Source organism: Chaetodon auriga, chromosome 3, assembly GCF_051107435.1.
Source record: "Chaetodon auriga isolate fChaAug3 chromosome 3, fChaAug3.hap1, whole genome shotgun sequence".
Classification (NCBI taxonomy): domain Eukaryota; kingdom Metazoa; phylum Chordata; class Actinopteri; order Chaetodontiformes; family Chaetodontidae; genus Chaetodon; species Chaetodon auriga.
Window position 1 is genome coordinate 19,284,375 of NC_135076.1, and position 16,245 is coordinate 19,300,619.

Consider the following 16,245-nt stretch of genomic DNA (forward strand, 5'->3'; position numbering starts at 1 on the left):
AGTGTGTACCAAGGAGAGATAGAGGGCAACAACGGCTCCCCCATTGCACAGATTTGACTACGGAAGATTTGTCAAAGACAAGTAGCTCCTTATGAAATAATATGCTTCCGACTGTGAGGCTCATGCTTGTCATTTGGCAGAACTGCCTTCTACATCACAGCGCAGCAGGATGCTGACATTCACACCATGGAGCGAGTGTGATCAGCTCTCACCCAGGCAGATGAAAAGTGGTTTATATAGAAACTGAGAGGCAGTATCATATGGTTGCACCTGGTGACAGACTGTCGTGAGAACTGAGCCATATTAAACCCAACAACTCTCTGTTAACAAGAGCACTTTCACTTCCTTTGGAATTGAAACATCGTGTTTGCTTTCGATATTTTTAGTGATTTTCATGCCACATTTTGTTTTATCCACATGTGAGTCACAGCAGAGTAAAACAGAAAACACCATCACTTTAAAGTTGAAATCATCAGCAGTTGTTTATTGAACTAGCTATGCCTTTCAACTCCCAAGGAGCTGGTTCAAAGGAGACTTGAGAGCACACGCTGACTCATGTCCTCCCCATCTACTTTGTCCTTGATGAGAGTGGAGGATCATTAAGTTGTTAACAACGGGAGAGGAAAGACAAGAGTGGCTGGACACATCACGTCTAACAACCATCATCTCCTCCACAACCGCTGTAATGCTCTCCGGTGTGATTTTGATTATAAAGGCGTAAAGCTGGGCTCACATCACTGGACATTACTGAGTACACTGAGAACATGGTTAGTGATGAACAAATGTGGTCAGCAACCGTGAGCATTTCTCTGTCCTCCAAGGGATTATTCTTAGTCCCTGTGCTTCAGGTATTTTCTGGGCTGACTGAGGAAGTTTGCATTGTGAGGCAGAAAAATCAGAGATGGAAAGCACACATCAACCACAGATATTCCTACTCAGCAAGAGGCAGCATCGTGCCACAAAGGTCTCAGATACTCTGGTAAGGATACAGGGGGCAGTGTTATCTCACTCATGTAGCTACACCTCATTCGTCTCTGCTGTCCTATAGGGGCCCCTGAAAAGGCTGACTGAGATCAGCGCTGCGTTTTATGTCTGCAGTGTTACTGCCTCATAGTCGTGGCTGTGCCTCAGTAGCCAAAAGGTCACAGTGAACGCATTTTAAAACTGTGATTTACTGCTGCAGTTTGCTATATTGTGTTGAATTACTAACTTGAGATCTTGCCTCAGTGTCAAGAAACAGATATAGGAGCAATGTAGTATGACTGCAGCTGTTATTGATGTACTGGTTATCTCTTTGATTAATCTGTTGATCAGTTTTTGCACTTTGTAAAATGTCAGAAAGTTACGACAACTTCTAAAAAGTTGAGACACTGTGTGAAAAATAAATAAAAACAGAATGTAATCATTTGCAAACGAACTGTTTACTGACAACAGTTTTACAAAGTGTTCTGAGCCCGTGTAGTAACCTCCTTTTATACAATCATGTGTTCACAAAGTGGTGAACCTCGCTCCATCCTTGCTTGTGAACGACTGAGCCCTTCAGGATGCCCCTTTCATACCCAATCATGATACTATCACTTGTTACCAATCAGCCTGTTTACCTGTGGAATGATCCAAACAGGTGTTTTCGGAGCATTCCACAACTTTCCCAGTCTTAAGTTGCTCCTGACCCAACTTTTTTGAAACATGTCGCTGCATCATATTAAGTATATATATACAAAAATCAATGAAACGGATGAAGTAAAACATTAATTATATTGTCTTTGTACGGTTTTCAATTGAGTGTATGTCATAAAAGATTAGCAAAGAATCACATTCTGTTTTATGTTTTACAGTGTCCCAAATTTTTTGCAATCGTGGTTGTAGGAAGTGCCATCACGATTTCTCTGAGCCCCGGACAACTTGTTAAAACTGCTTGCTCAATTTTCAGTGAGAAAAAATTCTTCAGAAATCAACAAATGCACCCATTTGAGGCACTGGAGCCATTTTCTCCCTGACAAATAGCTCAAACACTGAATTTATTATTAAAACTGCTGTAACTTTTCTGTCGGAGTGAACCGATTGATTAAAATCTACATGAGATGAATTGTCCATTAGACCTGACTGATTTCCTTTTATTAAATCTAACCAACAAGTAAGAGGTAGATAAAGAGAGGTGAACAATTTAGAGAAAAATGATTTTTAAACCTACCAGGAAGATGTTCCATCTAAAGAGTGTGACATACTGGACACCTTCATCCATCATGACAAGAAACATCCAAGCTCTTAACACCTCATTTTATTGTCCCAACATTCAAAAGTACAAATAATTCAAACACAACAGTTTTATGAAAAAGAAAAAACAAACATTTACAGCAAGATTTTTATTTTGTTTCCAGTTTCAGAAATGACCTAAACTAGCAAGGATAACATGAAGTCATTCATCGCAGTAATTGGATTAATAATAAGAATAAGAATACTAAGAATAATAGCAATAATAATCAGAATAATCATCATTGATAACTGTTAAGTAATAACATAAGCAGGAGAGAGTAGAGAGAGCCGCGGTCATGGGGCCCTGTGAACATTTTTTCGTCTTTTTTGTCTTTAAAGATTTCGTTTATAGATTTTTCAGATAGTAAACAAACACGTCTCAGGAGGAAAATGAAAACTGACAAGAAGAGCCTAGTTCCTCTGTTCACCTTCCCTCCTCCACTACTGGCTGCGTTGTTCCTACTGGCAGGCTGCCACTATAAGGCGCTACAGGGGATGGTGTGAGCCATAGGGTTTGGGCATAGAGCGAGGTGACGCAGCCCCATGTTTCAAACACCCTGACACGCACACACACTTTCACACACACTGTCACACACGCACATTTTGAACAACCACACGCGCTGTCTCTGTCACACGCGCGCGCACATGCACTCAGGGAGACACACATATACGCTTGTATATATGTGCACTGAACAGACCCAAATGCACAATCACACACGCACATAACCACAAACACTTGACATGTGTATATACTGTACATACGCACGTTTGGATGTACTCCACGCTAACAAACATGAGGACAACACGCACACGATTACATAAAGGAACATGCATACGAACATGCACACATGCGCGCACTCATACACACACGCACGCACACATGTGCACACAGGGTCTAGGCGGAACACAGGCACGCATTGTAAGAGTTCAAAAGTCATACAGTGTAGGAAATTAGTTCACACATCAGAACAACATTCTACTGGGGTCGTTGCATAATTCAAGCTCCCGACGGCGGCGGGGAGCATGAAGGGGTCTGGTTCGTTGGTGGATGGGTTGGTTGGTTGGTTGGTTTGTTGCTGATATGATGTTAGAAAACTATGTGACTGGATGGCGCAGATGATGACTGGATAATAAGGATGATATAAGATGACCCGGCCTGTCAGATGACTGAGGTGTGAGAGAGAAGGATGTACTTAAGCGAGCATGCGTCTGAGTGTTTAAAATGCTCTCCACACACCTCCTTCATGTTTTCAAGTCTTAACAACAAACAAAAAAAAATCCAATTCCGTATATTTATACTTCTGGAACCATTCCCTTACCTTTCACCTTTCAAAATATATAATATATATCATATTAGAGTATATAAAATATAGAATCGGTACAATCCCTTTTCATACCTCCAGAGTACTTCTTAAGTATAGCAACAACTGCTGTAAATAACAGTTGGTGTGCAATGGTAACAATTTCTCATTTTTAAAGATTTGTTGGTATGTCATTTGAAAACATGATGAATATTTTTAAAAATAAGTTTTGACTCTTAAGTGATTTCGACCGATTTAGTCCAGTGCAATGAATGACCCTCAAACAACAATGGGCATTTGCTCCTTTTAAAATTTGTCTGCCCAAGCCTCCAAGAGCTGAATGTTATATAAAATGTTTTACTGAAAACTGAAAACTATGCTTTCAGACCCACATTTTTGCATAAGGTTTCATCACAAAGCGGTAGTAAGTGGAGGGAGGGTGTGGACGGAGTGGCTTTTTAGAACTACACAAACTTATCACAGGTTATATTGAACCAGAACGACTGTTTATAACATTCTATTAAGACTAAACTTTATTGAAAAAGATCTAAAGATTTCATTTTAACAAGACAAGAAAAAAGCAATAGCAAATTTAACTATTAACTAGGTTATGCATAGCGAGTAACTGTTTCTAGTAATAAGGGAAGAGCGTCCCCCAACCCTCCAGACATTTTTTTCAGTTTTCTTGACTTTTAGATTTTTTTATATTGTAATTTTGATATATTGGTACAAAGCACAAACGTACTAAAAGTTCTCTCAGTGCAGTGGACTACTGGAAGAGCCTCTCCACTAGTCGCTTTGTTCCCTTTTGCTCAGAAACGCCCCCTCCCTGTACCAGAATCACGCAAATACACAGACAATGAAACAAATAAATACATAAATACACAGATAAATTAATCAATTAATAAATATATAATAAATAGAAATAAATAGAAAAATAAATAGTTTAAAAAATAGATAAGTAAATAAACTGCTAAACAAATACAGTTATATTCTAAGCTTTTGTTCGGTTTCTTTTGCCGCGGTAGCTAACTGAAAGTTAATCCAAATCTTTTTTTTTTCTCCACAAGCAACATGACAACAATTGAACAGTTTCCTCACAAGTTTTTCTAAGTAACTGAACCACCACTTCATAATAAGTTGTCATATGAAAAAGACAAGCTCAAACAAAAGAACAGTGACAACTCATATAGTACAGTAGATATTGTAAAACAAATGTAGACTATATATGTATATATATATCATCTATTTGTACACAGCAAATAAAGACACAGTTGTCATAGATCCTTTTTAAGGAAACAAATATCTAGACTAACGGAACTAGCTAATCATCATTTAGTTTTGACAAACGTTTCACGCTCAGCAAGTAACCTAAAAGTCAGCAAGCCAAACGAAAAATAAAATAACATAAAAGAAAATACAAAATGAAAATTTGTTCAGTGATTCTTACAAGGCCCAAATTCGTTTATCTGGTTATTCAGCAAAGAAATAGTCTCACCAGATTTTTTGGGCCAACAATAAACAAATATTAAACAAAGAACAGCAGCTCAAGTCAATGCCAACATCGAAGTATTTTTTTTTTTCTTTAAACAACACAGAACAACAAACTTGGATATTTAAGATATGTGAATAATGTAGTATAGCACCTACTGTTGATCGCTAAAAGGAAATTCTTTTCAAATGTAAGTTCACAAACGCAGAGCGAAGAAAATGATATAGATAATGTATAGTATGTTCTCTAAATGGATAGATGTGTATATATCTATTTACTGATATCCCATATTGACTGATGACGAAAACAGGAAAACAAGTGGACAAAGGGTCTTCTTGCTTTGGGCTCTGGACTATAAGGATGGTTAGGCCTTGGAAAGACCCCTCTCCCTTCCCTTTTGGGTATCGCTGTTGAATAATTACGCACTAGTACATATGTGAAAAATTACCAAAATCACCTGCCTCAGTTTGCATCCCTTTTCACAAAACCTTCCATCTACAAAATCACTGCCAACTTGGATTCCCCAAAAAACAAACAACCTTTGATCCTATAAAGTACCACGGCAGAACGACAAGACAAGGTGGTGCCCCCTCCCTCCCGCCCCGGCCCCCCCTAATTAGCCAGTCAAAATATTTTTCTCTTTTTTCAAATCCAGATTCTTGTAAAAATTCTTCAATAATTATTATTTTAATTATCATTTATAAAAATAGATCTTCTTTCTCTTTATTTTTATCTTTTTCTAAACGCATTTTTTTCCAAGCAAAGAGATCTTCTCTTTGGCAACAGTGTTATTTTTTTTTTTTCTTAAATTACTGAACGTGTCATCAGGAAAGCTAACCCATCCCCTCCCTCGCCCCATCTCCCTGAACCCCTGTGAGGAAAGACATTATGTTTTGTTTGCGATACAAAACAAAAACAATGTTAGAAATTCTTTTTTTTTTTTTCTACATCAGAGTTACTGGGATCGTGGAATCCCATCTATAATCGATAAGGGGAAGTTTTTAATACACACTAAAAATGAATGAATGGTTCACCAATTTAAAAAAGAGCCCCCTCCCTTTCACCGACAGGGAGGTATATAATACTAACGACAGTGGATCCGGATTTACAAAAGAAAAACAAATCCTGAATCAAGACAGAGAAAAGGTTTCAATCTAAAAAGGACATTCTCTTCTCTGAAATAAGGGGATACAGGGATTTGCTACTGTTTACACAGAAGAGAAAAATCATTTTAACAACCACAACAAACCGAAAGAATATACAACAAAGAGAAGCCTGCGTTATCACAGGAGCTTCCGAAAACTCATGAACATTTTCATCATTTCATTTTTGTAATACTTAGGCAACATTGGCTTATAGGTCCAAAGTTATAATATAAGCCATTTCTAGTTCAATTTGTTTGATGGTTTATCGGTTGCTTTGTGTTCCAGTTGGAGTTTGAGTTTGCTGCGTTGGATGGCTGTAGTAGGGTGGTAGTGGTAGTGACTGAAGGGGCTAAGGGACGGGTGGAGGTGGAAAGGGGGGGTTGGGGGCAATTTTGGAGCAGACAAAGTCGCGGGGCAACTGCTTCTATCTGTTAAAGTTCAGGACTTGTGTGTCTTGTTAGTCTTGAAGGAGACTTGCAAGACGCGGTCGCCCAACCTGTAGCCGTTGAGACTGGCGATGGCCATGGCCGCCTCGTCGTAATTCGTCATGGTGACGAAGCCGAAGCCTTTGCACTTGTTGGTGTTGAAGTCACGGATCACCTTCACATTGTTGACTGCACCAAAGGGCCCGAACAGCTGCCAGAGCACACTCTCATCCGAATCTGGGGACAGGTTGTACACGAAGATGCACCAGCCAGTGCCTGTGTGCCCAGGGATGTTCATGCCGACCAGGCTGGTCATGCTGTCAATGGTGATGGGGGAGAACCTGAGAGGAGAGGCACAGCGGGGAAAAAATGGAGGGAGAGCAGAAAGAAGGAGAGAGAGAGAAGAGCAAGTTTTAGATCAGCAGGTCTAGGCATACAGGGAGACTCACTGTCTGCATCTACTGTACATGAAAATGCCAGAAACCGGTGAAAAACCTATCTCCATCTTGTCTCTTGAGAGCCAAATTTTGAAATAGAATCCTCCGTCCAAATCTAAAAGCTCGCCGTGACGCTCACCTGCTCGATACGCTACTGTCTGCGGCAATATTAAGTAAAAAGCATAAAAACTAATCTGATCCCCTAGCCAAATACACAAATTCAGATGAATTACGATGATATGGATGTTTATTGTATGTTCCATGTATGTTTATGTCTAAATGCATGATTTTGTAATGCGTGGCAGCATAGCTACTACTACATTCTCCCTGAGCTCCTCGATTTTGAAAGGCCTCCCTTGAGGAATGACGACAGTGCTGCATGCTGGGCTATATTCTGCTGAAGGAGATGCAGGCGAAGGTTCTCTCTTTGTGTCCTTGAGTGGCTCCTTTAGGAGCTAAATTGCAGGAAGTTGTTGAATTAAACCATTGCTAGAAATCCATCAAAGATCATGCACCAGCCTGCTAAATCTGTTCTCATTCGCCTCATAATCTTCCCCTTTTTCTTGCGATGCAAGAGATTTGAATCCTCAGTTGACTTCACTTAATTGCCTTTCCGCTCAAAGGAAAGGGAAAGGAGAAAAAAATCCCCACTTTTAAATAAAAGGTAAATGAGATAAAAAGGTTCATTTCTTATGCCACCTCTCTCCAAGAAACGACTATAGGCATTATTGGGTGTGCTTTAATTGAGATTTCCGCTTTGCTGCAGCTGTCTCAGAGAGGGCTGCTTTCTTAAGGAAAGGGAGGGAGGGAAGAGGGAGCAAACTAAATGGAAAATGGAAGCACTTTACAGCCCAGTGGCATTAAGGTACAAAGTGTATTCCTCCCACTCCTCCCGCAGTCTGCAGGGTGTTATGTTCTGTTCTATTCCAGAGCTTGTGGCACTGATCGATAGCGCTGCTTGCTGCTCGGAGCCCCCTCCCCTCTCTCTCTGGCGACTATATATGGCCGGCAATCACTACGACCTTCCTGCATGACTTTGGTCATGCAGAGTTTGCTTCTGGCCATTGTGGTTGCTGTGAACGCTAATACAACAGCCCAGGGGGGTTACTCTTTGATGGCGAGGGCTCTCTGCACTGATTAGACATTTTTTGATTCAACGTGCTGTAGTAGTATAAGATACACACACGATTAAGACAATACACTGAAATTATAGTGTTATAAATCTATATGACTGAGATTGGAGGGAATTTTCATAGTCACCACGGGGTTCCTGCAGCAGCAAACTGTATTATAATAGGCTCCAAATCCTTTGTCTCATATCTCTACATGGTTTCAATGTCTTGTTAAGGCGATAATATTTTCTTCAGCATCAAGCAGGTGGAATCTTAACGGGCCTCATCACGTCGAGCCCATGCCTGACATGCTGGGCTGCCTTCAGGCCTCTCCTGCTAGGCTTGGGGAAGAAAAAATTGATGGTGATTTGTATGCAAAAGAAGTGTGTGTGGAGGTTTGTGAGAGTGTGACCGTTTTGGAGGCTAGCTAACATTGCCACAGCGAGGATGTGGAGACGAGTGTGCCTGTATGTGCGTGTGTGTAAACGTGCATGCGAGCGTACCCATCATAGCGGGACCAAACACTAACCAATGTTACGGACAAGACCAGGGGTTGCATAGCAACAGTGTAGCTGACCAGATATCTATTCTGTCCTTTCTAAAGGCAACCATCTCCGGCTCTCAACACCTTTCTCCTGTTTCCTTTCAAATAATAACCTCAGATCACTGAAAAGCACTTCTAACTTGATACTTTATGACATGCTAGGTAATCAGGACGGCTGAATCAGACACTATTTTCACCTTCAGAAAATTATGTACAGGCTCAGAATGAGGGCACAGTGCTTATTTGGCATGAGAGGGAACTTTCTAAGGGAACATTTCTCTCCACCTAAAACTTCATCTCTGTTTGAGTTGCTAAGCTGACTTCAGATGGTGTCCCCTGTGCTTGCAACATGCAAGATGCCACCGTCAGCAAATAGAACATCTATTACCACAGTGGCTGCTGCTCTGGGTTATGTAACACCTATGGTAGCAAGAAAGCAAAATGAAACATGGAGGCGAAAGGAAGGAATTCGAGCAGAGCAGTGCCGAGCAAAGTTGGAGCTGTCTGCAGTGAAACAGCATCTCCTGTTTCCAGCAGGGATCCAGGTTCTTCCAGCCTCATCCGTGCTGAACACCACCTAATCTTAGCTATAACTGCCAAGAAATTAAGGCAATATATACAGTATTTTATCCCATAAAAGATTGTGTATGTGCTTGATTGTGGGTGTGGAGAGGTTTAATTCTAATATTGTAGTTAACAAATCAGAGTGACAGATTCGAAAATTGCTCCCAAAGAGAGATTGTTCCCAAGTTACAGCTGTAGAATGACAAGGCAGGAGAACCTGAATCCGGTAGAAAAAAACACACCTAGAAATTAGAGTTTACACCAGAGAACAAAATCCATTCAGTACACAGAAACAACCCAAAGCAATCCAAACAACACTAGCACTTGTCATACTCAAAACAAAGCAAATTCATCACCACTGAAAACAAAGACTGATTGATTGTTTTCTTTTTTTTTTCAACACCTTAACTGGTTGGTAGGGTTTTAAAACCAACTCAAGCTTACGAGGAAAAACAAACAAACAAATCAAAGAACAAAAAATGCAGCTGACCTTGAACGAATTGTCAAACGCAAAGTGACTGCAAAAATACAAGGAAACATAAACTAAAAAAAAAAAAAAAAAAACAGAAAAAAGGATATTGAAAAATCATTGAGTCAACATGGACATCTGGCATTGGGTGAAGTTTTTAATTACCTCTTTACGCCATAGGCCATATTAAGCAAATTGTCCAGCCTGTAAAGAGAAGGAGGGTTCTGGGGTTAATGGTGGGCAGATGGTCGACTCACTCAATGGAACTAATGTTAAGTCCCTGTAGGAACTGCATGGTCCTCCTCACTCAAGAACAAACAAACCCATCTATAGTTGGCCCATTACACTGAGGAGCCCCACCAGAAGATGCTATCATCAGTTAATGAAGCTACAGTACCATCAGTATGGTCGGCACTTGCCCGGTCGGCCACTGCGCTACTTGATCATCTTCAGCGCAGCCCTGCACTAACTGATGCCTGAGCAGAGCGTTGCAGGCTCATTGACATTACTGAAGGTGCGGCCGTTTCATTGTTAGACAAGACTCCAGGTCACAGTTCAGTATTACAGTTGCATACAGAGCAGTAATGGTGGCAAGGTGGGAGCATAGCTTGGCACTCGGCTATACTAGGATGCTAGGCTAGCCACAGTGCTACGCAATGGCAAATCATCGGCTTATTTTACGTGCAGGAAATTGCATGTGGGTATCCATACAATTCATGCCGCCATATTGATGGTTCATCAGAAGATGGAGGTTAATAATCTAAGTTTCTTTTCAAAACTTTGCTCTTTAGTTTGTGTTAACTCAATTGAGAGAACACCTGAGATGACAGGAAAAATGATCCAGAGTTCTGTCAGTGTAATGGTTTGGCATTTGAAAAATGGTGAGCGAGAGAGGTGATGATGATTAGTATATTTTCTATGAGGTGGACCAACAAAAAGAACACAACTCAACATTAAACTAGCCATGAAATTGTGAATGTCTGTCTTTGTGGTCGGGGTCAACCTGTTAAGTGCTAACAGGTCAGGTGGAATGGCTGAGTGTTTAGTCAGAGGGTGTCCTCTGTCTAAAAGGGTTAGTTTTTGGGAAATGTTCTGGATTCATAATAAGTTCAGCCCTGTGAGCTACAGCCATTGCAGTCAGCCAGGGTAAACTACAGTTTGTGTGGACGAGTGTGTGTGGTTTAAGAACCCAGTAAGGCTTTGTGTGTGTGTGTATGTGTGTGCACCAGGCTTCAGAAACCTGTGGGCCGTATGAAATGTTGGCCCTCTTGGATAGATGCAGTCTGCTTGGTGACTCAATGACCTTCATTCCTCACTTGGGTCTGGCCTGTCTCATGTCTTATTAACTCCTCTGGCCTAATGGACAGGGGCCACGGCTTATTGAGCAACAGCTGGCCAGCGACGCCTCGTTCCTCTTGAAAACACTACAAACTCTCTGACTTTGACTCGACTGTCAGGGTTGTTTCTCCTTGTCCCTTTCAGTCAACAAGCATTTGCTTTTTTGCAATACGACCATTGTACAGTTACACCGTTTAAAAGCAGCATTAGTTTCTGACTTGATATATACACAACTTCACTGTATTTGATTGCAATTAAGAAAGCAATTAGGTTTTGAAGGCTTGTAATAAATAACTTGTATAACAATAATAATCATAATACAATTTCTATTGATCATTTTTAATTTAATTTACATTGCATGTTAGAGATTACAGATCAGCAGTCTTCTAATCAGGGACAATTTAACACCGGGATGCCAGGTAATTGTCGTTAAGTACCTTATAAATCCTGCAGAACTGTGGGTCCTGAGGATCAGGACGGAAGTGCACTGTGATAACTGGTGTTTTTAAACATCGTTTTAATGCTGGCTAACAAGTCACTCACATTAATGTTTTCAAATGTTTAAGATGCATTCAAATGTTTAAAACATGCAAATGAAGCCATATTGTCATAAGTGCTCCCATTGAAACCACAAGTTTAAGTCAGTTGAGTTAATTTTACATAACAGAAATTTCTTGAGTAATTGTAGGTCTACTTATTATCTGGGTTCAAAGCATGTCTGGATTGTAGCACTTTTCTCTCTTAACGTTACCAAGAAGTACAAAAGCAGCCCTAAAACAAAGGAAAAAAGTGGGAAAAAGGATATAAGGAATCATTAAAGCAGTAATTGGCCCATTATGTGGGAAGGGAACAAGCAGGCTGCTTTGTAGGTAAATGAGTCAATTGGAGAGGATGCTCAGAGGAGAGGCGCTCCAGGCCCGGGAGCACGAAGACATCTGCTGGCCGTCGGGCCGTTGGGCCACAACAAAACAACCTGCTGCTAACACTCTTTCTCTCTCTCTTTCAGTACCTCTGTCTCTCACACATGTACGAATGCACACTGATGCATGCTCACCACGCAAACACTCTGTCAGCTTTTCACACTGCCTCTCCAAGCTCGATGTAAACAATAGGGCTTTTGTGCTTTCTCTCAATGCATGTTAATGGAGGAATGGGCGTTATTGTCTTTTCTGAAACAAAAAATCTTTTCAATTAAAATTGGCTCCTGCCCTGGATATAATAAGGCTAATTTGCTAATTAGTACCATTAGTTAATGACAGAGGATCGGAAACGAGCCGGGATCTCGGGCTCGGTGCATTGTGCTTGAGTCGATTATGCTTGCTGTCTTGGAGAGGGACCATACAAGCACATTATACATTAACTTCTGTTACAGCAGGCCCATGTGATTTGGTCACACAGGATAGATGTAATTATAACTGCAGTAGGATTGTCATGTATTCTGCTCTGCTGTTTTTTTTTTTTTTTTTACTTGGGTCTTACCTATAAGAAGCAGCACAAACTTGATAAGTATTTAAAACAAGCAGGAATATCGATTTTACAAGAACGGATTTGATTTTCAACTCTAATTCATTTTGTTCCAGATGTTGTACATTTGCTTAATTATTTTCAGTTCATCAAATACATTTTAAACTTTGCGACACACTAATATTTCGCGTCTTAACTTTAAATTTAAAGAGAGAATTGCAGTACAAGGACACACAATAGATCAGGTTTGAGTACTGTGTTGTATCAGGAAAAAAATGGCTGTTTGCACTCTTGTCCTTTAAAGAGTGAGTTAAAAAAAAGGGGGGGAAACTGTGCACATCGAGCACATTTCTAACTTCCACAGTGTTGAGGTTTTAGTGGAGGGCTCGGGAGCAGGGAGCAGGAGCACGGGGACACAGTGAGGAAGTGTCCTGTGGTTGTGAGTTGTGATGAGAAGCGACAGCGCTCCTGCGGAGCCTGTAAATTGGCTTGGCGTATCACAGACACACAGCCACGCTACATCGCTCAGGTGTCACACCAGGGAAGCCGCTCCAGAAGAAAAATACCTTCCAAGCTCTGACTTTGATGGAGAGTAAACAGCAAGACCGGCTTAGTGTTATTGAAAGAGAGGGGAAATTGTATAAGCACATATTCTGTCTCCAATTCTGAAATGTTCTTGTTGGATCGGATGATGGAGCGTAATATCACGCGATCAAATGTTTCTGTCTTGTTTTTTGTATTTGAGGTCAGCTCGAGGAGTAAGGCCTAACCATCTGTAGGTGTCGTATATAACATTTAACTTGGAACAGGATTGTTTGTGTCATTAGTGAGTGACAAGAAATGAGCAGGAAGGATGCCATATATACAGTATGTCAGCCATGTACTGTATATGATGTTAGATGTCAGTAATCTCCACTTACTGTGTAGATTACTGACCTGGGCAAAAACTTTTTTTTTTTTTTTGAGATGGCTCAAGACAGTGTGAAATGCTTCAAATCAATTTAATTAAGCTGAAATAAGGTTAAAACCAAATCCTTGAATTAATTTTAGTTTCTAATGCAGGGATTTATACAGTATTTAATGTCTTAGAAGTCCAGAAAATGAATTATTGTATATTGGTAATGTTTTTAAAGTGAGTCAAACTACAAAAATATACCACAATATTATGGTTCATTGCATCAATATGAGCATGTAGTGCAGAACTGGGACTTTAGAGTCAGAAAGACAATGAAGAGCATCTCTTTTGTTTGATAAGCATTTATAATATTTATATCCAAATGCATGTTTTTGCCCAGGCCTCACAGGGAATATTCTGGGAGTATTGGCTCGATGGCAGCATGATGAAATGAGGGGAAATACGTAGTTGTGAACGACAGAACCCCACAGTCTCTTATGAACAGTTCCTCTCTGATCTGGGTGGACCCACACAGAGCACTCACAGGGCCTGTTTTATTGACACCTGCACCAGGTGCAGAGCTCACATCTGTTGTTCAAAAGGGGGACGTATTCGCTGGAATAAATGTTCAGAGGAGAAAAGTTGCATCATTGTTGATACACAGACGTGGCTATGACTCATTTTCTCATTGAGTAGGTGTTACATCCCCTGTTCGAACAGTGTAAATTGCATTTGGTGCAAGTGTTTTCCAAATCAGGCCTGTTGTTTAGAACAGACGTGCTTCCTTGATTAAATGCATTTATGGTTACATAAACCAAGAATAATTGCTATCGAGTTTGAGACTGATGACATTAAATCTCTCATATCCACATGTGAAATAGCAATCCTGTTTGTCATTTTATGATACCAAACGCACTGGTAGTGCAGACGTTTTTCATTTTTCAAATGTTAATCACACTAGCAATCGTACCACATCAGACGACAGGTCTCAGAATTCATGATACGGTGTGCAAACTTCGGCTGTTCGTGCAGTGTGCTCATAAATACATATAACTTGCTTTCCATGATTCTTAACTTGAGCACATTAACCTGGATATTCCCAACCTTTTGAGCAGATGGCCACAGTGACCCCATTCTTATTTAACTTTTTTATGTCTAGGGCACTTTGTGTTTCATTTTGTTACATCATAATGTCTCTGGAATGGAGCTGGGAAGCAGGAGGAGCCGCTGGGTCTGGGAAGTATAAATCCCACTCTGAATTCTCATTAAAAGGCTCCCGGGTAATGTCACAATGTCATGGCCATCAGTTTTAAGTGTTTTAACTTTGATTCTGAGAAATCATTCTTTTTTGTCACTTGGCTTATGGCTGTACAAACTGTACAGTGCCCATGAGTTTCTGCCACCGTTGGTATGGAGTTGTGAACAAGACGGTGTCACAGCTGACAAATAATTACAACTCATCCAAAAATGTACCAAGATTTCAAAAGGCACTTAAACTGCAGATTGTACCATCAACAGCTCAATCTTTAGCCACCATTTGTTTTTACTGACACACACAGAACACATTTTAAGCTCTGTGAATGTTTCTTACCAAACTGCACCTCAGGAGTCATAATTACCTCTCGTCTTACGTTTTTATGCAATTCCAGGAAGATGGAGAAAATCAGTGAGAGTTTTACTTCCGGTAACTCCTCCAACTTTGCATCTCTGTGACAAATTTTAAGCTGCTCTTATTGGTTGTCGAACAGTCACTTTATTTAGGAATGTTGCTGGGGTCACCAAATTAACGTGAGAGGACCTTAGACTGGGTCAGCTCCCAAGGTTGGGAAATGCTGCATTAACTTTAAAATCACGTACTCAGTATCAGTCCGTGCTGTGGCAACACTACCTGAACCCTTTCCCACCCAATCCTGTCTCTTTGCCACACTTCGTCTCTATGCCCTGCCCCAGCACTCACCTGAACCTCTGAGCCTGGTGGTGGAGGGGGCCTGGGTATCGGCGGTTGGGGGACTGGTAGAGTTGTGACAGAAGGGCTTGGCTGGTCTTCTGGCTGGGGTTGTTGGCGAACTTGACCGTGATGGGCTCGGCGGCACCTGATGGCTTCTGTCCATTCAGGCCCTTGATGGCCTCCTCAGCCTCTATCCTCTTATCAAAGCGGATGAAGCCCACACCTCGGGAACCACCTGCGGGGCCAGCAGATCACAAACAAACACAGGCCCCTTTTACTTTACAAGGTTTAGACACAACAGCTTCAATCAATGTATCTGTACTATGTGTTTGGCTAAGGTTTGTGTTTTCCCACTCCGACGTCATTAAACAAGTAGTCTTTATATTTTTGCTCGTGGAAGGAAAATCAGACACTGCTTTGGCTATAAATCAACTCTTGAAAAAACATGAAAATTTACAAATGTCTATATTTTAATGTACAGGAATTTAAAGTGACAGTAGGTTTTACAACGCTAAAAAGACACTAACTAAACATAAAAAGGTGAAGCAATAAAGATGTGCTGCATTTAACACAAGGATGTACAGCTGGTTTGGAGAACACCAGACAGAGATGAGTAGTGTAATAGTAACATGTACACACACACACACACACCAGCCATAGACTATGTAGAGCTGAATGTAGCATCAGCCCCGTGTCCATTTAAAACAGCCCATTCTTCCTTCATGCTGGCTCCAGTCACAGTCAACCATACACACACTCTTCATGTATTGTTCTCAGTGACATTTGAGCCGTTTCCTTGGAGATATTTTTTGACTGCCACCTGAGAGGAACATTTAGAGATGTGCTTCCTAGGAGGTC

At 40.8% G+C, this 16,245-nt stretch overlaps 1 protein-coding gene across 15 annotated transcripts in view; it reads right to left on the reverse strand.

Annotated features, from left to right (window-relative positions):
* Nucleotides 1–5,147: 5,147 nt before the first annotated feature.
* elavl4 (ELAV like neuron-specific RNA binding protein 4) overlaps nt 5,148–16,245 on the reverse strand; it is a 72,382-nt gene continuing 61,284 nt past the window's right edge. For 5 of the 15 annotated variants that reach the window (XM_076726005.1, XM_076726001.1, XM_076726014.1 and 2 more), the window contains 3 exons: nt 15,397–15,622; nt 9,908–9,946; nt 5,148–6,957 (listed from right to left, as the gene is read on the reverse strand). In XM_076726005.1, coding sequence (XP_076582120.1) covers nt 6,630–6,957; nt 9,908–9,946; nt 15,397–15,622 — 593 coding nt within the window. In that variant the 3' untranslated portion in view covers nt 5,148–6,629. Of the gene's footprint in view, nt 6,958–9,907; nt 9,947–15,396; nt 15,631–16,245 lie in introns of all 15 variants that reach the window. The other 10 variants (XM_076726004.1, XM_076726013.1, XM_076726000.1 and 7 more) reach the window with 3 other exon arrangements.